The sequence below is a fragment of the Salvelinus sp. IW2-2015 genome, linkage group LG19 (assembly GCF_002910315.2).
Source record: "Salvelinus sp. IW2-2015 linkage group LG19, ASM291031v2, whole genome shotgun sequence".
In the NCBI taxonomy this organism is placed as follows: domain Eukaryota; kingdom Metazoa; phylum Chordata; class Actinopteri; order Salmoniformes; family Salmonidae; genus Salvelinus; species Salvelinus sp. IW2-2015.
The window spans coordinates 23,929,342-23,944,180 of NC_036859.1; the positions used below are offsets into that span (position 1 = coordinate 23,929,342).

The 14,839-nt window shown below is 42.2% G+C and overlaps 1 protein-coding gene across 4 annotated transcripts in view; it reads right to left on the reverse strand.

The window, feature by feature from the left end:
* The window catches only part of LOC111979770 (receptor-type tyrosine-protein phosphatase N2), a 189,051-nt gene that overhangs the window by 125,342 nt on the left and 48,870 nt on the right, over positions 1-14,839 (reverse strand). For all 4 annotated transcript variants that reach the window (XM_070448912.1, XM_024010465.2, XM_024010463.2 and 1 more), the window contains exons 4-9: positions 4,912-5,035; positions 3,983-4,127; positions 2,649-3,021; positions 1,872-1,984; positions 1,479-1,665; positions 1,131-1,177 (exon numbers count right to left, since the gene is read on the reverse strand). In XM_070448912.1, coding sequence (XP_070305013.1) covers positions 1,131-1,177; positions 1,479-1,665; positions 1,872-1,984; positions 2,649-3,021; positions 3,983-4,127; positions 4,912-5,035 — 989 coding nt within the window. The remainder of the gene's footprint in view (positions 1-1,130; positions 1,178-1,478; positions 1,666-1,871; positions 1,985-2,648; positions 3,022-3,982; positions 4,128-4,911; positions 5,036-14,839) is intronic.

The following is a 14,839-nucleotide window of genomic DNA, read 5'->3' on the forward strand; positions in this document are numbered from 1 at the left end:
CAGTCATGGTGATCCAAGTCATGGTGATCCCAAGTCATGCTGATCCAGGTCATGGTGATCCCAAGTCATGCTGATCCCAGGTCATGGTGATCTCCAAGTCATGGTGATACCAGGTCATGTTGATCCCAAGTCATGTTGATCCCAGTCATGGTGATCCAAGTCATGGTGATCCCAGTCATGGTGTCCAGTCATGGTGATCCCAAGTCATGGTGATCCCAAGTCATGGTGATCCCAGGTCATGTTGATCCCAGGTCATGTTGATCCCAGGTCATGTTGATCCAGGTCATGTTGATCCCAGGTCATGGTGATCCCAAGTCATGGTGATCCCAGGTCATGTTGATCCCAGGTCATGTTGATCCCAGGTCATGTTGATCCCAGGTCATGTTGATCCCAAGTCATGGTGATCCAAGTCATGGTGATCCCAGGTCATGTTGATCCCAGGTCATGGTGATCCCAGGTCATGGTGATCCAAGTATGGTGATCCCAAGTCATGGTGATCCAAGTCATGGTGATCCAGGTCATGTTGATCCCAAGTCATGGTGATCCCAGGTCATGGTGATCCCAAGTCATGGTGATTCCCAGGTCATGGTGACCCAGGCATGTTATCCAAGTCATGGTGATCTCAGAAAGAGAACAAATACGACTCAAATAATAATTGCACCATGGCTTTTTCTCATCTTGATTATGATGAGACAAATATTTTCTAGTACTTGTGTACTGAATAAAGGAACTGTTTTGATAGAGGAGAAGAGGCGATTTGCTTCTCTCATCAAAGTCTAAGAATACATGGAGCGATAGGATACAAGTCAATAATCATAATCTGAAAGATAGGACTGCAAATTGACAGCATCAACTTTCTCAGATGAAAAATCTGTCAATACAACACTTGAAAAGCTTTTAAACAGTTTTAAAAAATCGACTTCTTCTCTAAGTTGTGTATACCAACTGGTTTACTGTCTACATTGCAGATGTAGCATCAAATTACTAAACTCCTTTTGAAAAACATCTTATCTGGATGATTGATACCCTACACACAGTATAAAATTACCGTTTGGAATGTYAGTCTTCCGTTTGACATTTTACACTCAGCTTTCAAACCATTTATCTCTTTAAGAGTCCAAATGTGGTACCTTGTCATTGGAGTCTGCTGGCTCTCTGTCTCCCTCCATTTGTCGCTCTGTCAGGAAATTACACAGAATTACTATGTTTACTGACAACAAGAATAATATTAAGCAGAAAGCACACAACTTTGCATATCTCAAATAACATGCAGATACAGTATACTCTCCCTTTCACCGTTTTCAGCTGATTCTTTTTGCTAGTAAGTCTGACTGCATTTAAAATGAACAGAACAGCCAATCTGAACCAGTCACCCTGAAGTTGGCATCGATAGACAAGGAGCAGATAAAGGTGTTGGAGAGAACTATGGGATAATACTACAGATGGAGGGCTCCTCCCAGTCGGTCAGGGTTGAGTACCTTGGACCACAGCCTCCTCTACTGGAGTGCTCTCCGGAGCCGTTTTCTCTGTGGTGGATGGAGGGACACTCTCCTCCTTCTCCTCCTGTTCCCCAGGCCCTTCTTCTCCAGGCCCCTCGTTCCCTTCCTCCCCCAGGTCTCTGGGTCCTGCTCTGGACTGGGCTTGGGTATMTTCTTGATCCACTACCTGCATTTACATGTATTATTTTATCCAGAACATCTGCAGACAGTACGCATTCAACAAGGTAGCTAGGTTAGGCAACCACATTTCACATTCATTCCAAGTAAAACCTTCCTCAAAAATCAGCTAAATCAGTGAAATGAAAGCTAGTAAGAAAAGTGTGAGCATTACAGCAAGAAAGAAAAGTATCAAGATGTTATTGTTTATTTTACCTGTAGGGCGTCAGTGATCAGCGTAGAGAGTTGGTCCAGGTCTGTAGGACTCAGGTCGTCCACGTCCACGTTGTGTCTGCCCACATTCTTCAGAACCTTCTGGATGAACACCTCTGTGGAGGAGAGAGGAAGAAAAGTGGGGATAAGAGGAGGAGAGAAGAGGGATTAGAGAGAGGAAGGGTTAAAACTATGGTAGAGTACCTACAGTATATCAATGGTTGCATCTCAAATGGAAGTATATTCCCTATAACACACTACTATAGACCAGGGTACTATCAAAAGTAGTGCCTTATAGGGAATATAGTGCCATTTGAGACACAACCATTGACATAGGTACTCTAACCTTTCCTCTCTCTCATTCCCTCTTCTCTTCCCTCCTCTCATCCCCCTTCTCCTAATCCCTCCTACACAGAAAGGGAAGATTCACCCATTTCAAATGTTATATCTTATAAATGTTATAAACATTTCCTGTTTTCATGTGTATCTCAGCTATTGCCGTTCAAGCAGGCAGAAATACTAAATGCATGACACCGGCAGTGACGATTAGCGTTTTGAAAGTTCTATATCTTGATTGCTGACATGCAAAACATTTTGGGACTGTATCAACAGTGGAATAATAAAACACATTTTGAGTGGATTATTCCTTTAACAACTAATAGCATGCTATACCATTATTTCCAGTGGATGCATACATGACTACTAATGGTGATCATCTGTTCACAGTGAAATAATGAGGAACAACTTGTACAGTAAAAGCATTTTTAATGAGGCACATACCATCCACTGTACTGAGGGGGTCCTTGGGAGCAGAGGGTTGGCTGGCTCCAGCTGTCTGGAGGAGTAGAGGTCTGTCCAGGTTAGGTGTTTGAGATTGAGAGGTCTCTTTAGGCCCAGTACTGTCTATACTGTTGCTGTAGGAGGGGCMTAGGCGAAGGGAGGGCAGGACCGGGCCCTTGGTGGACACCCCGGTCTGAGATGGTACCTGCCCAGACAGATAGTGTCTGAGAGCAGCCACAAGGAGGTCTCCATCCCCCGCAGAAGATCTGTCCTGGTAGGGAGGCTGGAAGGACGTCAGTGGGGAGAAGTTTCCCTCTCCCTGGGACTTTGGCCAGTAGTAGTCAGAGGAGACCCCAGATGGGTAACGGTCACTCTGCAAGATAATAAATAAACACATTATAAGTGTATTATAAGGCATCATAAATMACATTATAAAGCACAATACACATACTTCATAGAAAGCGTTACCAAATCATATATAATAATAATATATACCATTTAGCAGACCCTTTTATCCAAAGTAACTTAAAGTCATGCATGCATAGATTTTAAGTATGGGTGGTCCCGGGAATCGAACCCACTATCCTGGTATTGCAAGTCCCGTGACCAAATAAACAAATGTGTTCGTCTTTACTTAGTGCTTCACTTAAATCCCCAGGTAATACACCAGCATCAAATGAAAGGTTAATTGATAATGTTAACAGTAAAATAAGCCTATATGATCTACTATTGAAGTACAGTATAGGGACGGGTCAACAACATTCCAAGATCCATCCATCTCCCGCACGTTCGTCTTAAACAAAAGGCAACTCCCCCTTGTTTCCCATCAACCCTATCCTTCATAAATAAAGGGGTACCCTTCCCAACCCCTCAATGCCTGGCCCTCAGCAGGGGTTTGGCCCTCTCATTCAGCTAGGCCATGTTGGTGACCCCCCTGGACAGAAATGACACAGAGCCCATCATGTGGACGTTATTAATTAAGGAACCGAACTCCTGAACCCTCGGTGGGCATTATCTCCCTCATAATAATCCAGCAGGAAACTATCCCTGTCAATCATCAACCAACAGCCATTCATTCACCAACCTTCAGACGTGGGATAGATAATGATACAGAGTACTAAAGATGATCCACAGCTCCCGCTGTGTCAGTTTGTGTGTGTGTGTGTGTCTATGTGTGTACATTAGTGTGTTTGTGAGTGTGTGTGTGTGTGTGTGTGTATATAGCGATGTCCATGCATGTAGAAGTAAAACATGGTCCAGCAGCTCATCGCAGGCTAAAGCAGGTGCAAGGAGGGGTCTGAAGGGGCCTGAGGATGGTCAGTGGCTCCCCTCACCTGACTGGGGCTCTTGGGTCTGGCGGGGGAGGCGGCCTGGGGAAGGAGGCCCAGACGTTGCAGGTAGTTCTGGAGGTTTCTACTGAGCTCCACCTCCACTGGCTTGATCCTCCGGTCTCCTGGGTCCATAGCCTGGGTAGAGGGCCTGGACCAGACAAGCAGAGGTAGAGAGTAAGAATGAGTGGTGTGGCTGAGTGCGACAGAGACAGCGAGAACTAGATAGAGAAAGAGAGAGACAGAAAGGGACACATGAAGACAGAGAAAGAGAGAGAGAAAGAGAGAATGAGAGAACGAGAGAGAGACAGAAAGAGACACATGAAGACACAGAAACAGAGTGAGAGAGAGAGACAGATAACGTGGACTATCCAGAGATAGACTAGACCATTCAGACCTAAACCAGTGGTGGGCAGGGCAGATACTGTAGCCCATCAGTCATCTCATTGCATGTGCCCTCCTGGAGTCTGAAGCGTAAATCAATGTCCTATTGAGGTCTACACTATATGTTTGTTTGTTTGTGTGTGTATATGTTTGTGTATATGTTTGTGTATATGTTTGTGTGTGTGTGTGTGTGTGTGTGTGTGTGTGTGTGTGTGTGTGTGTGTGTGTGTGTGTGTGTGTGTGTGTGTGTGTGTGTGTGTGTGTGTGTGTGTGTGTGTGTGTGCATACGTACGTGCATGCCTGACTGTCTGTAGGTGTGTGTCCGTGTCACAGAGGTTGGTGGCACCTTAATTGGGGAGGACGGGCTCCTGGTAATGGCTGGAGCGGAATAAGTGGAATGGTATCAAATACATGGTTCCCATGTGTTTGATGCCATTCCATTTGCTCTGTTCCAGCCATTATTGTGAGCCGCCCTCCCCTCAGCAGCCACCACTGGTCCATGTGTGAATGCACATGTGTAATGGATTGTGCTGCCTGCCAAGAACAGTGACCTGGATTTGCTGCTGCTGTAGACASGGGGGCTGGAGTCCTGTAGGCGTCTGTAGGGGATCTTCCTCAGCTTAGACAGCTCCTTGGACAGGATCTGCTGGGCGGTCTCATCCTCCCAGGTCAACCCTGGAACATAACACATTAACAGGAATAACACTTATAATMTCATACTAGAACCAGCTAATATAAATATATTTAGCATGTATTTCATTATGTGACAAACAATGGAAGGAAGAAAAGACAGGTTAGGAGAAGAGACTAAGAGGTGTCTGATAATAAATGTTATATCCTCCCAGTTCAACCCTGCACACAACACATCAAAAGGAACACTCAGAATGTATAGAATGACTAGAACAAATGAAGAGTTTCTTTCCAAAATGCTACACAGTATATCCATTTTCAGACATGTTGGTAAATTAGCTTTGTTTAAAGAACAATTCTTGGGTACATAGCATTTTGCAGAAAAACACATTTTAATACACACCTAAAATCTATTAATTGAAAATCCAAAAACAGTGATATTTTACACAGACATGAAGGTACCCATAAGCAATCATTTCTGGTGAAACATTGGTGGATTTAGTGTTTTGGTAATGAACTCTTCAAGTGGTTGAACATGTACTATATATTGCATCATATGACTAATCTCAAAGGGAAACAGAGAAAGAGGTGTTTAAAAATGTTATCCCTGGTGGATAAGGTCAATGTMCACTAAGAAGCAGAGGGGAATGCATATGTGGCTCTCATCATGTAGACTTTAGTGCACCTACTAACATGCTGAGAGAATATTACAGGATGAGAATGACTTAGGGTGTGTCTCAAATGGCAACCTATTCCCTATAGGGCTCTGGTCAACAGTAATGCACTATCAAGGTAATATGGTGCCATTTGGGACATATCKTAAGTCCTTCTCATCCTGTAATATTCTTTCATCATGTTAGTAGGTGTACAAGGCTAAAGGCGACATCATCAGCCACATATGTATTCCCCTCTGTTTCTTTAACTACAGCGCATTTTGGCAACAGAACTGAGGACTGGTGCCAACACCAGATGGGGTGGCGGAACCAAATGTAACCCAGAATATGGCCACGCACACTTGAACAATTTAATAGAGACATTCCACAGATGAGAGGCAGCATCCATGAAATATACAAGCAACACTAGAATGCAGGGCAAATAGCATCTGCAATGACATCATTATCACTTTGCACAGTGCATCTTACTGTTTAAAGTGAGCATTTTGGCTAGATATGCTTGGCTTGCATAAATCACATTTGCCCAAGAAGGCATGTGGGTCGTTCCACAAAAAGAGTGTCACTTTTAAGTAGAAATTGTACACCATTATTGAATGTTAAAAGCCTGTTATATTAAATGAAGTACCCTTTAAAGAGGTATTGCCCCTAAAAAAGCAACTTCTTGTTTTGAAAATGGCCTATATGGCATCCATATGAGACAGAAACATTTATTCTAGTGTCAAAATTTACTATAAAGTGTAAATAGGATAATTTTGGTCATTTGCGAGAGGATAAGGAAAAGAATGTACGTCACAGAATGAACGGTACGGTAACAGTTTTCCGTGGGTTGGGTTTATTTTAATCCTGCCCACATGCCCACACCTGGCAGCACCCAAGTAATCATCAATTCGGAGCGCAGATACACTCGACCCAATCGTAATGCTTATGGTCAATTTGGTTTGACATTTGATATCCCTTCGGGGCTAGATAGGGACCATCAGTAAATTACACAGCTGGTACTACTAGGACAATATTTTAAAAGGTAAATAGCTCTAKATTTCAATGACTTAACAACCTCAAACCAACTATAAATGATTGAAAATGTTTAAATAATAATAATCTAATCTAATAGTCAAAGTGTAAAAGCGYGTGAGCTGGTACTACTCTTTTTGGCCATTTTGCGGTATTTTGTGGTGGAAAACTGCACGGGTTGAGCATAACACATCAGCCCTGTTACGCATAGATAGACATGCTAGAAATGTTTTAGCAATTACATTTTTTTTTGTGAAGCTTGCATTCAATTGCCACACCCTGTTGCACACAACAAGCTTCAATTCGCCCTGTCAAAATCGTCCACCATGTTACAGTCAACCATGTTACTTTATTTGGCACTTAATAGGGACWTACTATATTCACGAGCTGAATTAGATGAAATATATATTTTTTTAAAGCACTGAATATATATGTATCAGTAAAATATCCCAGGGAATAAAAGTATGGATCGATATGGGCACAGTGGTCTGAAATGATCTCTCCTTTTTACATACTTAGGTATGCAAATGTGCTATCATGGCTACCAGATGAGAGCATCAAGCAATGCAGATCTCTCGGTGGTGGGTGCGTCCCATGATGCTATTGAGCGGAGCACAGAAGGTAGAGTCCATGGTTCTGGAATCCAGCCAGCCACTAGATCCACCACAGCCTGAGGAGGGAGGAGCAGCGGAACACACTGAACACATAGAACACTCGGAATCCACCATACTGCTGTCTGCTGCTACTGCTTAGCCTGCCTGCCACACACCTCTCAGAGCAGTGCCTTGCTCAGTAAAACACGGAGTACTATCAAACACAGAAAATAACTGTGCTCAATGATGGCTTTAATGGGGGCCCTGATGGCTTTCTGTGTGAGAAGAGAGCATAGGCAGTGTTTTCACAGGAGCAGACGTTATGTGGCACGGCAGCTTGATTAACGGTAACCCCCGCCAAGACATTCACACACAGCTTAGGTTTTCACAACCATCAGGCGAAACGGGTCCATAGCAATGGAACATAAAGAACAGGTCCGCTTGGTTGGGCATCTGGGGTTAACAGAGATAGAGCTGTGAGAAGGAGGGGGTCAGGGTTAGGGTATTAGACGTACAAACTATGGGGTTGATTTAACAGAAATAGTGTTGGGAAATTCCAGTTACTCCCCAAATTTCCAGCTTTTCCAGAAAATCATGACCGATCATGAGGGATAAGCAGGACATTCAGGAGTCTCCCAACCAAGATTTCTGGAAAACCTCAGTGTTAAGTTAAAGCCCCATAATGCTGTGCTCCATCAGCAGGGTTTATGTTTTTGGGATGAGGAGAAACAAGAGGCAGCTTGGTAGCTTTGAAAATATGGAGGTGTTTCTGTTTTGTTGTTTTATCCGGCCAGCACTTGGAGGGTCAGAGCAGAGGCAGTGGTGGCCGTTATGTTGAATATTCCGAGGCCATTAGTTCTTCATCCCAAATGGCACACTATTCCCTACATCGTTCACTACTTTTGAGCCCATAGGGATCTGGTCAAAAGTAGTGCACTGTGTAGGGAATAGGATGCCATTTGGGATGCACTCTAGGTTTGTGCTGCTCTGCCTCATCGTGTTGCTCTGCTGTGCTCTGTTCTGGGATTGAAATGCAGATGCTCTTTGCAGTTTTGTTCCCCTAATGGTTTTTCAGACAGCAAGGATAAATAACCTATTAGCATATTTCATTTCAGCTGGATAGGTTGATAAAATTAATCAGCACTGTGCACTATGGAATCTGAATATCATTATGTAGCTTGCCCGTCTAGAGCTGATTTCTAGAAATGTATGTGGATTTCCAGGGCTTGCTAGAGGATAAGGTATTTGATCTATATAAAACAACTATTATAATTTTTCAATTGTTCAGTAACTATTAAACATGATGACTTGATGGCTGTGTAAAATAGGATTTAACTTCAAAAGTCATGTCTTTCTCCATTTCTGCAATTTTGCTCTTCATGTGCTGTATGAACATGTCCTTACATTTTTTCTGTCTTTATACATCAATAACATACTGCTGTTGGGAGGATGGAATACACAGCATATATGGTCTATGATACACAGGCATTGATCACCCTCTGGTGGTTATTTATGGTCATTACAGCACTCTATGCCAAGCACAGTCTGGGGTGTGAAGTTCATGGCATTCTAGCATATTCTGTAGAAAATCTGTTGTCAGTATACCTTTGTCTGTGGAATAAAAGTCAGTGGATGAATTTRAAGGTTATGCTTAAAGGTTTACGAAATGTACCTGATATGATCCACACAAAAACCCAACTACATTAGTGGTGCCAGGACAACAACCTCTCCCTCAATGTGAGCAAGACTAAGGAGCTGATCGTGGACTATAYGAAAAGGAAGGCCGAACAGGCCCCCATTAACATCAATGGGGCTGAAGTGGTGTCCACATCACCAACAAACTATCATGGTCCAAACATACCAAGATAGTCATGAAGAGGGCACGACAACACKTTTTCCCCCTCAGGAGACTGAAAAGAAATAAAGGGGAAATAAATAATCTGATTCAACAGTTTCCTGGTGAAGACAGGACGTCAGGAAGAAACATCTGCTTTCTGATGATGGGAATACAGGAATTTACCAATCTAATTATGCATAGCTGACATTTCCCAACCAATGCCAGTGAGGGCTGGGGTGCTGAGGATGCCTCAGGAGGTCTGATCGACAGACAGTGACAGCAATAGCGTGTGCGTACTGTACGGACCTCTGAATCAGAAGTAGGTGGAAAATTTGGAGTGTTCTTGCTGTAGCAAGCACACTAATAACTAGAAAACTAACATTTGTGTGCTTGTTATATGAATATGTGGACAACTACAAATACCTAGGTTAGACTGTAAACTCTCCTTCCAGACTCACATCAAAAATCTCCAATCCAAAGTTAAATCTAGAATTGGCTTCCTATTTCGCAACAAAGTATCCTTCACTCATGCTGCCAAACATACTCTCGTAAAACTGACCATCCTACCGATCCTCGACTTCGGCGATGTCATTTACAAAATAGCCTCCAATACCCTACTCAATAAATTGGATGCAGTCTATCACAGTGCCATCCGTTTTGTCACCAAAGTCCCATATACTACCCACCACTGCGACCTGTACGCTCTCGTTGGCTGGCCCTKGCTTCATACTCGTCGCCAAACCCACTGGCTCCAGGTCATCTACAAGACCCTGCTAGGTAAAGTCCCCCCTTATCTCAGCTCGCTGGTCACCATAGCAGCACTCACCTGTAGCACGCGCTGCAGCAGGTATATCTGGTCACCCCCAAAACCAATTCTTCCTTTGGCCGCCTCTCCTTCCAGTTCTCTGCTGCCAATGACTGGAATGAACTACAAAAATCTCTGAAACTGGAAACACTTATCTCCCTCACTAGCTTTAAGCACCAGCTGTCAAAGCAGCTCACAGATTACTGCACCTGTACATAGCCCATCTATAATTTAGCCCAAACAACTACCTCTRCCCCTACTGTATTTATTTATTTTGCTCCTTTGCACCCCATTATTTCTATCTCTACTTTGCACATTCTTCCACTGCAAATCTACCATTCCAGTGTTTTACTTGCTATATTGTATTTACTTCAACACCATGGCCTTTTTTTTGCCTTTACCTCCCTTATCTCACCTCATGTGCTCACATTGTATATAGACTTATTTTTCTACTGTATTATTGACTGTAAGTTTGTTTTACTCCATGTGTAACTTTGTGTTGTTGTATGTGTCGAACTGCTTTGCTTTATGTTGGCCAGGTCGCAGTTGTAAATGAGAACTTGTTCTCAACTGGCCTACCTGGTGAAATAAAGGTGAAATACTGGCCTACCTGGTTAAATAAAGGTGAAATACAAAACAGGTCAGCGGTCTAAAAAGGTATTTTTATGGAAGTGGAAGAAGTTTAGAAGTTTTAATTGTAAGTGTTGTAAAATTGAGCATAGCTTAGGAGAAGAAGTAGTGACTGAAGCAAGCACACAATTATGCATTGCTGACATTTCCCCACCAATACCAGTGGGGTGGCTGGGTCTCTGAGGATGCCTCAGAGGGGGCTGTGACAGACAGTGACGGCAGCAGCGGTAAGTGGTAGCGCTGGTGTAAAAGTGGAAATTGTATGCCTGACAAACGCCTATAAATTCCTATAAATGTTTTGCTTATAAGAATCAAGTCATGTTTTATGACCTCCTGTATGCTGCCTTTAAGTTGACGTTCCACTTTTTGAATTCTACAAATGTTTCATTACATTTAGCCTGACTACTCTTCACTAAATGAATCCGCTGCTCTGTCATTCGCTACATACTTTAGCCCGAGACTGCCATCGTTGAGGTCGTTTGTTGTGACGAGGGGCACAAGGGGCGTTGTACAAAACAAAGTCATCAGCGATTGGATTGTCTCCAACCAATCAGACAGCAGGGCTCCTCATTGGAGGAACATCCTACTCAATGAATTTCATCAAAATAAAAATTGTTAAACATAAAAAATGTATCCTTTTTTAGATAGACCTATACTAAGTATATTCACATCACCAAATAACTGATTAAAACACACTGTTTTTCAATAAAGGTCTACAGTTGCCTCAACAGAACTCTGCAAGGTGTAGCAAGAGGACAGCTATTTTCCGTCCTCCTCTGGGTACACTGACTTACAATAGAAAACCTTGGAGGCTCATGGTTTTCACCCTCTTCCATAGACTTCCACAGTAATTATGACGACTTCCGGAGGACATCCTCCAACCTATCAGAGCTCTTGCATGAACTGACATGTTGTCCACCCAATCAAAGGATCAGAGAATCTAGTACTGAAAGTACAAGCTACAGCTAGCTAGCACTGCAGTGCATAACATGTGGTGAGTAGTTGACTCAAAGAGAAAGACAATAGTTGAAGGGTTTTGAACAAATTAATTTCTTAAAAAATGTATGAGAAGCAACAGACAGAGAGAGTGAGAGCTAGCTACAGTTGAAGTCGGAAGTTTACATACACCTTAGCCAAAAATATTAAAACTCAGTTTTTCACAATTCCTGACATTTAATCCTAGCAACAATTCCCTGTCTTTGGTCAGTTAGGATCCCCACTTTATTTTAAGAATGTGAAATGTCAGAATAATAGTTGAGAGAATGATTTATTTCAGCTTTTATTTCTTTCATCACATTCCTAGTGGGTCAGAAGTTTACATACACTCAATTAGTATTTGGTAGCATTGCCTTTAAATTCTTTAACTTGGGTCAAACGTTTCAAGTAGCCTTTCACAAGCTTCCCACAATAAGTTGGGTGAATTTTGGCTCATTCCTCCTGACAGAGCTGGTGTAACTGAGTCAGGGTTGTAGGCCTCCTTGCTCGCACACGCTTTTTCAGTTCTCAGTTCTGCCCACAAATTGTCTATGGCGATTGATGGTCAGGGCTTTGTTGGATGGCGCTCCAATACCTTGACTTTGTTGCCCTTGAGCCATTTTAGCCACAACTTCTGGAAGTATGCTTGGGTCATTGTCCATTTGGAAGAACCAGTTTGCGACAAAGCTTTTATACTTTCTGTACTGCTGTCGTTTGAGAATGCTGCTTCAATATATCCACAGTAATTTTCCACCTCAATGATGCCATCTTAATATTTGTGAAGTGGCACGCAGTCCCCTTCTGCAGCAAAGCACCCCCAAAAAACATGAATGCTGACCAGTAACCCAACAACACGATAGAATATATAGACGAGATAATAGGAGATAGGATAGTTTCTTCGCTTGCTAAGCCACCCTTTTTCCTCCAAACATAACAATGGTCATTATGGCAAACGTTTCTATTTTTATTTCATCAGACCAGAGGACATTTTCTCCCAAAAGTAACGATCTTGTGCATGTGCAGTTGCAACGTAGTCTGGCTTTTTTATGGTCGGTTTTTGAAGGCAGTGGCTTCTTCCTTGCTGAGCGGCCTTTCAGTTATGTCTTACGTTGTTTTTACTGTGGATATATAATAATCAATTTACCTGTTTCTCCTAGCATTCTTCATACTCTTAAGGTCCTTTGCTGTTGTTCCTGGGATTGATTTGGCACTTTTGCATCAAATATGTTCCATTTATTCTCTAGGAGACAGAACGCGTCTCCTTCCTGAGCGGTATATGACCGTGCTGCATTGTCCATGGTGCTTATACTTGCGTACTATTTGTTTGTACAGATGAACGTGGTCCTTCAGGCGTTTGTAAATTGCTCCGCGAAAGGTGAACAGATCTTGTGGAGTGTCTACATTTTTTTTTCTGAGGCACTGAGTTTGGAGGTAGGCCTTGTAAATACATCCACAGTACCACCTGCCAATTGACTCAAATTATGTGCAAATAGCCTGTTATGCAGAAAGTAGATGTCCTAACCAAAGAAGCTTTGCCAAAACTATAGTTTGTTAACAAGAAATTTGTAGAGCTGGTTGAAGATACGAGTTTTAAATGGACTCCACACCTATGTGTATGTAAACGTATGACTTCAACTTGTACATGGATTCACTGGTACTGATATTCGATCTATGTTTAACAATACCGTATTAGCTAATGTTGCTGCTAACCGTCTCTTATCGACCGAAAATAATTCTGACATCAGAAACAAGGCGATTACTTACTGCGGAGACTGGAAGACACTTTTTTCGCTTTAATGAGTCGACGAGAAGGATATACTGGGCTTTCACTGGGAAGATCCCCTGTCATTTGCTTGAAGAAAAGACAGCCAGGAAAAGGGGCCAGCAATCGAGCAGGCCTCTGAGAATCCGTAGGTGAGGCGAGTAAACTCCCACTACCATCTTGTTCTTTCTTGCTTAACGTTAATCCCCTACGATTAAGTTATCCTACAACGGGAACAATTAAAACTGTATGTATGATTTAATGTTTCAGACCGAGAACGTGGTGAACGACGAATACGGATAAAATAGAAGCCTGGCGGGATTTTCCATGCACCGGCAGAACAGAGAAGCTATGTCTGGTAAGACAAAAGGGGTGGGGGTTAATGTGTTTTTTTGTTCCGAACAGTGGTGCCAAGGCAATGTATACATATTAAGACAGTCTCCGCAGCGTATACTGCTACGCCCCCTGATGTAAGTACTTATGATAAGCTGTAGACACATTATCTACCATGAGGAGTTCTCATCTATTTTATTCGTGAGCCGTCTATTTTAACACCACAGAACGAGAGCTGGCACTAAAGACCGCTTTCAACCAACTCTATAAGGATAAGAACAGAAGAAAACAGCTCACACTGAAGCGGCGCTCCTAGTGGCCGGGGACTTTAAACTTCATATAAATTATAGAGAAAGCTAGGGTTATTTTTCTCCATAGATAGAATAGATAGATAGATAGACCAAGTAAACTGCCTGTTAATCAAAAGCCAGAACCAGGATATGCCATATAATTGGATGATATAGAGATGATAACTTGAAGTTTGTTAGAGATTGTTTAAAATAATGTAATGAGACTATACAGCAATTGATATGGTAATATAGAGATGATAAGAAAAACAACCAGAATAATTATTTTGCTTTGGAGAGCCCATGCTCTTTCAATGGAAAGCATATAGAAGATAAAATATGCAATTCCAGCTCCCAGATTGCCAATTCCTATTGCTCTCCACTAGATGTCAACAGTCTTTGTTCAAGGTTTCAGTTTGCTTGAATCCTTCCCCAACAGGCAAGAATTTTGACGTTTTGTAAGGCAGGGAGTCAGAGTTGGAAATTAGTTGCTGAGCGCGTGTGGACGAAGAGGACGCGCACTTGCTAATTTAGCTTTTTCTATTGAACATTACTTCTTTATGTATGAAATATTATTAGTTTTAATTACATTTTAGGGTACTGAGGGTTTTAAATAGAAATTAATATATATAGAATATAGATATATATATAACAAAGTTTAGCGGGTAGCTTTTTTGGATTCGCCTTTTCTGCATGTTGAATGATTGGAATTACTCAAATCGTGGCGGCAACTAAACTGACCTTTCTTGGGATATAAAGAAGAGATTTTATTAACAGATTGACCAATCAACATGTTGTAGCTGGGCCCCTTGGGATTGCAAATCAGAGGAAGATTTTCATTTTAAAGTAAGTGGATATTTATCGCTGATTTCACCCTTTATTTTAATCAGCAGGTAGGCAAGTTGGAGAAACACGTTCGTCATTTACAAAAATATGGCGACC